General features: G+C 37.4%; 1 protein-coding gene across 1 annotated transcript in view; it reads right to left on the bottom strand.

The window, feature by feature from the left end:
- LOC104538291 (mannosyl-oligosaccharide 1,2-alpha-mannosidase IA-like) overlaps positions 1 to 9,207 on the bottom strand; it is a 29,316-nt gene that overhangs the window by 3,559 nt on the left and 16,550 nt on the right. Inside the window, exons 5-6 of the mRNA XM_010181441.1 lie at positions 4,851 to 5,070; positions 3,868 to 4,040 (exon numbers count right to left, since the gene is read on the bottom strand). Of these exons, the coding sequence (XP_010179743.1) occupies positions 3,868 to 4,040; positions 4,851 to 5,070 (393 nt within the window). The remainder of the gene's footprint in view (positions 1 to 3,867; positions 4,041 to 4,850; positions 5,071 to 9,207) is intronic.

The raw sequence follows: 9,207 nt of genomic DNA, 5'->3' as shown, positions 1-9,207 counted from the left end.
AGGGAAAGATGCTGCATCTGAAACCACATGCAGCAAAAAGCTATGAAAAGGCAGAAGATATGTCTAAAACAAGCAAACAGGCAGAATAAACATTTTCTGATGAAAGATGCAACTAGGAGTCACTAATAATTACTGAGGTATCTCTCACCTCCACCTGCTCTGAAGGCTGCTCAATTTCTCTGTTCTGCTGTGAGCAGATATCCTAAACGTCCTTGTTTTTGTTGGCGTCCCTGTAGCTATCTGCATATATTTAGCTTGCATGTCAGGCTCTCCATAGTTTTCACTGGAGAGCAAGCTGCCTATTGTATCTTTAAAAGGGATTTTTCTCCAGGAGAGATCCTTTAAAATATAACAGGCCTATTTGTCTTCTCGTATGTGTCTTTAGTTTCTTTAATTTTCCTGGGCACTTTTACTAAGTGACAAATATACTTAAGTTTAAACAAGTAATTTCCCCTGGCTGGTATTCTTTCCCTCTTGTCTACTTCAACCTGCAGTGAATTCAAAACGCTGAATCTGTGTCTGGATTTTCAATGTCAAACACAAGATTATGTTTTCCAAGGCACAGCAGAAGGAGAACTTGAAGAATAAGGCTATTATTCAAGGAAACATCTGCATTCAAAACAGGGCAAGGTAAAATAAGAGCAAATTGCTTTTTGGGTTTAACATGTAGTTAGATCCTTCTTTACGAGTTCGCTGTTGGGAGATAAATACCTAAACACACTGGTATGGTGTAGACTAGGAGGTCAACTTGCACCATGTCAGCCATCTGATGGTATCTACAGGATGCAGACATGAAGCATCTTACCCCTCAAAGCTACTTCCACATAACTAAAGGAACAGGACATTAATCTGTGGCATTAGTACAACAAAAGAGCTCTTGGCTGTCACCCTCCTTTAACAGGCAGCAATGGCCTTTTGTGCCCATACCTGCAGTTTCAGAGTATGGTGACCTTCACATTGACAGTGGGATAGGGGTGGGTGGGAAGAAACAATCAACCACACTTTCAATTAGTACTTCTTAGAAAATGAAGGTAGTTAAGATCAGTTATGGTACAGTAATGGAAAATATCAAGCGGAGCGAAAACTGGCTGACAGTCTCAAAGTATCATAAAGTGAAAAAATAAAGAAAGTGCTATGAATTCAAAATATGGGCTGTGTTGATAATGCAGAAAGGGAGACTTTCATGAGCTAAGCTGATAAAACCTTTCTGACTCAGTAACAGTGGATATTGCTGTTGGTCATAACTGCATTTTCTCCAGCTGCTGAAGTACATACAGAATGATCTTGGACTCAGATTAAAGCAGCAAAAATGGAGAGGCTAGAGCCTGGGTTTTACTCTATAAAAGAGAAAGAATTAATAGATTTGTTGGAGAGTTTAGAAGTCATGACTTATAGAGCAGCCTCCTTTTCTGCTACAAGGGCACCGGGAAACAAACATGATGAGTTCTTATTGCCAGTGTCATGAGTTGTAAATGGACATGAAACACCTGGAGGACAACTTTTTTTGGCAAAAACAGATGGCCTGATTGTTCCCCCTTTTTTCTTGTTTCAGTCTCAGTTTCCTCTTCAGGCAACAGGTGTTGGTAACTAAACCAACCAGAGTGGTCAGGGACTTTCTCAAGAACAAAAGGATGGAGAGACACCCTCTCTGGAGCAAGAGGGAGCAGAATTAACTAAATAGTTCTGGTGAGCTATCATGATGTGCTCTGGAACAAAAAAACACAGTATCAGGTGGAGCTGTACAGGCTCTAAATGTCAAGGAAGAAGAGGGGGAAGAAAAAAAAAAAGAAAAAAGATTTGAAACCTACAACTGATTGTATAACTTCTGTGAAGCTGTAAGATTTGCTTTTGTGAAACTGCACACTAGGACAGCACAAGATGGACCTGTACAGAATGGGACCAGCTGCATCTCCCACATGTGGGCTCTAATCCACAACATTAGAGCCAGAGCAGAGTAACAACAAGAATGTAAAACAAGGAACACATGGGGAGTGCTAAGAAGGTGAACGTGTGTACAAATTTGAAATAAACACAAACAAACTGAAATAACAGGGTGAAAAATAATAATAAGGAAAATATTTCAATTGTTTATAACAATGTTATTAGTGTGGGCAGCAACAATGAGTCAGGAAAAACATCTCCTGGAGAAGGAACACTTGGCATTGCTGAAGCCTGGTGGGATGACTTCCATAAACAGCCATTGTGAATATTCCACTTATAATCTGCCTGGGAAGATTCCAGTAGTAAAATGTGTGCCTATGGGTGGTGTTAGCGAACAAGAAAGTAAGGGAACAGCACTCTAATATAGAGGTTTTAAAAGCTAGAATTGCTTTGGAATCATTAACTCAGAAGCGTATTGTTTCAGGGCCGATAGAGCCAACACCAGAGGGAGGCAAATACAATGTCCTAAATAACACAGCCTACCTAGCTGAATACAGTGTTGACTGCAGATACAGAATTGCTCTGAATATGCAGAGGACTGAGAGAGTAGAAGTACAGCTAATGCTAGCAGCTATTCTTCTATGGAAAGCAAATTTTTACCATAAACTTCATTCTTCAAGAATATCTAATTACCAAACTTGAAATGCTCTGTTTTTCACAACGCTCAACAACATTTGCACAACATTTGAGACACATTCAGTATCTCACACAGTGAATACTGAATACAATTACGAATCTTGGTTGCTGTTGAGGGAGCCAGGTAACTTGCAGATGTCACATCACAGCCAGGTATATGAAGTCATAACCCAGTAACAGCTCTCTAGTAGGGTCCCTCAGGGATGAGGAATTGCACAACACAAGTCTATGTGGTCTTCCCTTAGTATGGAGCAACCTTCCACAACTAGCAGTGTAGGCCCATCCAAAAAAGTTATAATCATACACTCCAACAGACAAGAGCTGTTGGGCAAGCTGAGAAACAGGACCTTTTTGAAATTCTGGAAAGCAATAATGGTGCAGAGGAGAGGACACTGTGAACAAAATACTGCACAGAGTTTTGGTTTCTTCTGAAGTTTTTTTTGCATTTTTCTTAAGTATACAGAGCTGCAGAAATAATGTTCTTCAGCTTCCTATATTTCCTAGAAGATCTCAATCTGCTTAGAAATTCCAACCTAAGAGTGAAAGGCAGATGATTTAGCAAGGGCAACATCAATGTCAGGGGAAAACAAGTGAACTCTGGAAGTGTAGTAAGGACCCATACCTGGAGGATGAAACATGGTAAACCCAAAGGGTCTCATCGCTAACAGTAAGAGTGACTAACCACTGAAATAAGGGAAACAGTGGATTTGGCAAGCCAATTTTTGAAGTATAGATTAGCTGCCCTCTTGAAAGGCTTGTGCTAGACAAACACAAACAGCTAGGGTCAGCATGCCTGGTTGAAGCTCAAAGGCTAGTGGGACACAGAAATGTAAATCTAGAAGAGATTATCATTAATGGAGTTCAGTCCAGATGACCTATGCTTTTGAAAGTGACCCATTTTCCAAATCTTCGGTACCATCTAGTACTTCATCTTGGCCTTCATCACCTTAATTAAAATCACCTTTATACCATTACTTTTGAAAATACATTTCATAAAACTTATTTCCATGTCCAAGGCTCAAATTTGACACATATTTGCACTTTCCATTCACATGCAGCAATACTCAATTATGATGATTTTTCTAATATACAATACCAGCAGTATTTGGTTTTGTCTAAGTGATCTTAGTTCATCTACATAGCAAATGAATCTCTGGAAATTTGCGTTGATATTACTGATTCAAAGTAAATATTTACTCTCCAACTACTAAACAATATCCAGGTATCATACAGTAGCTCACTTAACAAGATATTAGGATTTGATAAGAAAAAAGTCCAATAGAACATTACCTCTACAGCTTCCCATCCCCACTGCCTGTACTTTGGGTCGTGAGTAAGCCGCCACATGTACATGTAGGTCTCTATGACTTCTGGTCGTAGGATGTAGTATTTTTCATTTTGTCTTGTAGCAATGGCCTCAACACCACCATCAAATCTGAAGGCTTCTGGTCCCAGTTTCATGCCTAGCCAATATAAAAGCACATATTAAAATAAAGGCATTAAAAAAGGTTTCAAATTATGTAACCTACCAAATCAACTATCCTTTCCTGTGGCACAAAGCCAGGTTACCCAAAAGGAATATAATTTCTGGAAGATACTGCAGCAACTCCTGTTTTTAATATTGTAAATAATTCAGAGTAGGAGAGAGCTGTTCTTCATCAATGCCTTAAACAGCAGCTCTGGTTTGAACAGCAATGCTAACATTTGCATTCTGGAAGACTTCATATAACTAGCAACATGTGAAATTTTGCTTAAAAGACGAGGATATTTACTTTTCTGTATCAAACTGGAAAATACACTCTGGGACCTGAAGCGCTGCCAGGCTTATTTTTATAAGAAGATGAAAGAATCCAAAGAAATTTCCTGCACAGAAATCCATGTTCTTTGTGCATTTCTGTTGTCTGCAACATTGTACCAACAGAACTGAGAATAAAATAATTTTTTTGTGCATAAAACATAATTAATAGCTATACTGATGCTTAAATGATCAGGGTCCCTCTCTTATTCGTATTCAGCTATACAGAAGTTAGCGAAGTGAAAAAAAGCTGTCATGTTAATGACTAGAATGAGCAGACATGACTCAGGCACGCACAATTGATTTATAAAACAGAGCGGCCATTCTTACAGTTACTCTTGGAGCAAAGCAGCATTTGCTCAGAAAGGATGAAGACTTCTCACCATCATCCAACTTTCATTCAGCACTAAGCAAAAATATCGATGAATGCCTTCCCAAAATCAAACGGTGAAACTCAACTCTGTAGCACAGTACTTACTTGTTCGATCGTAAGATTCGTGGCAAGTCCTAGCAATTTCAGCCCCGAGCTCGATGTGATGGCCTGTCTTGTCATTAGGAGCCCCATCTGCCCCAAGAGCAAACATTCCTCCAGCAAAGCAAGTGAGATGTCCCATCTTGTGTTCAAGCAGCCCACCCTTCCACTCAGCGATGTACGTCAGCCCCCCGCTTGACTTGCGAATGAGGTGGGTCTCTATGGCCTGCAAAAGTACATGATTTCAAGCCCTTTGGTACCATTTGGTAAAGGACAGACAAAGCTGTCTTGTATGTTTGTTGTTTTGTCTCCACGTTGCCTTTGCTTTTCAAGTAAAACGGATAATACGAGCTAGCATAACCTCAAAGTGCAGCCAAACCAACACTGATTAGCATACATCAGTGACAATTATTAATTTTGCTACAGCTTTGAGCAATTTACACAGTACATTTTATAAAAATATTGGAAAGACCTAAAAATAAAATTCCACTCTAAAAGTCTTAATTTCTTTCCCTTTCGAGTTTGAGCAATTTCATGTAATTTCACTTTTAATGGTGATTAGCCATCACTTCAGCTCCCATACTTCCCATTGTAATTCTGACTTAAAGAATGTGGTTATTCATATAATTTCATGTCAATTATATGCAGACATAGCTCATATTCAAAACGTCTGAGTGCACTGAATGACGTGAGGTCTCTGAGTCTATGGGGCATTCTCAAAGTCCAATGAGATTCCCCTCCCAGACTGAATTCCTCTGTAGTTATCAATCAAGAATAGGGTCTGGAAAAACAACACGAAGCAGAAAAAAAATACACAAATCTCAACTTGAAGTTGATGCTATTAGCAATGTATGGTGACTGATTACAAAATCCAGGAGAACAACCTTCCCTTATGAGAAGAACAGAATTAAAACCATAGAGGAGAGAACATTAATTAAAAATCCCACACAGAAGCAAGCCATTACTCTTTAAAGGGTAATGGAGAGGAGACAAACAATGCTATCATACTATCCAGCAATACTCTGGTTTAGTCAATGGAAATTGTAAAATCCAGAAACTATACTCAACATGCATTATACAAGAGAAAAAACATGAATAAAATATCAGTACAGAGAACTATTAACAAAAAAGCCAAGATTAAAAACCAAGTGTTATAAAGGGAAGATATCGATTGTACTTATTTCTTCCCATTTATACATCTGTAAAGGTTGTTTTTATAAGTATAAAAAAATCTTCTATAAACTAGAAGCATCAGCAGAATAACTGTACAAGTTTTACTTATGAAGTAGTTTTTTTGTGCCAAGAATGTCACACTGAAAACTACACTTTGTTTTCGAGTAGTATTAGTGCAAAGCACTTAGTAAGGATGTTTTCTGCCTGCCTCCAGACTCATTATTGGCTTGGAAAACTCCTCCACCCCTTTGTTTCCTCCTTGATTGCATGTTTTTAGCACTAGGTACCAACTGAAAAGCATACCTAAATTTTAAAGCAGCAGGAAACAATAAAGATTCCTTACTTTAAACAAATCCTGCATACTTTAACCCATAAGAAGAGGAATTAAATATGAAAGGAAAAAGGTGGGAAAACAGTTTCCTTAAGCATCCAAACCACAGACTACACTGTGGAAGATGAAAGAATTACAAAACCTAAGTAGGTGTTGAACAAATTGGTGAATGTGTATTCCAAGTGCATATAAGAAAGCTTTTCTGTCAGGCTGGGAAGCTAGCAGTGGAATACCTAGGTACTTAAAAAGGAAATTATGTTCTTTGAAACATTTCTTTTGTGCTCATCTGAGTATAAAATATTTGAATTTATAATTTAAGAATTGACAGAACAGAGTTCAAAGAACCTGCTACAAAATGTATTAATGCATAAATAGGCAAAATTTCTGAGAAGATAGAAATAACTGAAAAACGTCCAGAAACCGTTTCGGAGCGCTGTTCACATTTTTAGTAAATGGTTTACAATTTGTAATAGGATGCCTTATTGTGAAAAATGCACAAAAAATTTGAGGGAAATAGCTTTCAGGCATTCTAAAAAATAAGCTACCTAAAGCCAAGTTCAGAAATGGAAAAGTTTTAAATTAATTACATTTCATTAAACCTTTCAGCACGGTATTCTTGTCTCACCGAAACAATTCTGGGAGTAGTTAGTAACTCCACTGGTCACTTAGCTGTTGAGTCAGAATTGATTCTAAAAAAACCAAGCAAATTTAAAAACAGATTGATGACTACATTTACTTATATTGCTATTTTTTTCAGTAAAGAATTAATGAAAGACTGAAATCTTAGTGTACCTGACAGAAATAACAATGATCATGCACCTTCAGAACTACAGTAACTAGACCAGAGATGATTCCTGTAGTATGAAAATGGATTTTGCGATACCAATTAGTCTTTCTAAGTTTTTTTTCCCCTCTTTCGGCTCAAGATTAAGTTCAGGCTGGAAAATTATTAGTTCCACTCAGGAAATTTTACAACTATTCTAACAAACTGGTGATGAGAAACTAACACACTGATGTTAATGGATGCTAAGAATGTCACAAAACAAAAATATATTTCCAAATTAATTATTCATGTCTAGTAAAGCAAATAATCTTGGGTTTATAAATGGGTCCTATTAAGAACTAGTACATATGCCTATTAAAAGTTATTTTTATTATATGTCTTATTTAAAGCTATTTTTATTAGGTAATTATTTGATATATTACAGACTCTCAAATTGCCTTGTCATACATACAACTCTTATTCTGGAAGACAGAAAAACGAATCCTGTAACTTGGTAAAGCCTAAAAGTTATATGATTACAAAGTAATAGTTTGCAGAAGTTACAAGATTTAAGCAAACTGACCTCAACCAAACAGCTTATGTAGAGTGTGGAAGGCAGAGGAGCGGCTCTTCTCAGAGGGCTGGCAGCTCTTTCGTACGGGGTTGTGCGCCACCAGAACTCACAAAAGCACTGCCTGGCAGCTTACAGTGGCACTGGCAAAAGCTTCAGCTACATCTGAGAAGTTTCTTCATGGGCCATTTTTGGTCTGAGCCAGAGAAACTGCTTTTGTCTGAAATAGGTTTCCCTTCTCTCATCACTACTCACCTACCACCCTCCGACTGAGAACAGAGAGGCTACCGGCTTGCCCTGAAACAACATTGTCCAAAGGCTTGCTAACAAATTTGCAGTATCAGAGTTGCATTGAGTTTGGAGTAATACCAGCATGGCATCAAAGTGTCAGATTGTAATGAATCTGTTAGGTGTGTTCCAGTTGTTTCAGGAACTCAACATGAAAAGAAAAAAATTATTAAAAATCAGCATATTTAGAAAGCCTTAAAAATCTAAATGCTTTTGATCTTAAAGAAAAAGTATAACCTGCATGAGTGGAAAATATGAAAGGATTATTATTTTATTTAAATAAATATAAACAAAATTATATGGTTTATAATATTATAAATAATTACCAACACTAAGTAGCAATTAATGTATTCATTGAAATTTGAACTCCTGTATCAGTAACAGTATTTGCAGCATTAAGACATGGTAAAATTCCTTCCTTTTCCCCAGAAATCCAACCTAGCTATAGTTTCATTTCATACTCTACTTCTAAATATTGCTAAAGCACTGCTTCTGGAAGGTATAATGCATTGGTATAATAAAATATTTTTCAAAGTAAACAATAAACAAGAACCAGTACTCTTTCAATGATCAGTTCTGAATCTATACCCACACCACCAAAGTGCCATCTATCATCCGCCTACTGGAAAGTCACAAAACTGCTATTCACATTGAAATTTTTTTTTGTTATAATGTAATGGTATACACTACTGTGAGCAGAACATCAAAATATTTTTCTGTGAGTTTCACAAAGGTTTGAAGTGCCATCAGGCTGGACTGAACTTTCTGAAAGGCATTCATTTTTCAAATAAGGTTGAGGTGCAGAGCAGGACAGAATCACTAGCTGGAAAACATGGACAATTGCTTTAAGTATAAAAAAACTTGAACACAAAGTTGAGGCAGTACTAGGATGAGGAAGAAATACTACTGGTTTAAGTGAAGGTGTACTAAGGGTCTCTGAACACAGCAGTAGGGTGGAAAGGCAGGGTTGCAATCCCCTAGGGAAATGCTGCTTGCTGTCTGCAGTGCTGTGGGTGTAGCTCAAGCTACTACAAAAAAGTTATTACAAAAGAAGAATGGGTACTATGGTGACAAATATCCACCCAAGTGAAAGGCTCTGTTTGGTAGAATCAATTCTGAATTTCTTACTTAGAATCAATTTACTTTTATTTTGACATAATTATCTACACACTTAACAAAGGGACACGTTCATTTGAATTGCAGCTCTATTACAAGTTGGTCCCCACCTACGAATCAT

Source organism: Mesitornis unicolor, unplaced genomic scaffold (assembly GCF_000695765.1).
Source record: "Mesitornis unicolor isolate BGI_N332 unplaced genomic scaffold, ASM69576v1 scaffold19333, whole genome shotgun sequence".
NCBI lineage: Eukaryota > Metazoa > Chordata > Aves > Mesitornithiformes > Mesitornithidae > Mesitornis > Mesitornis unicolor.
This window is presented reverse-complemented; position numbering and strand designations above follow the sequence as displayed.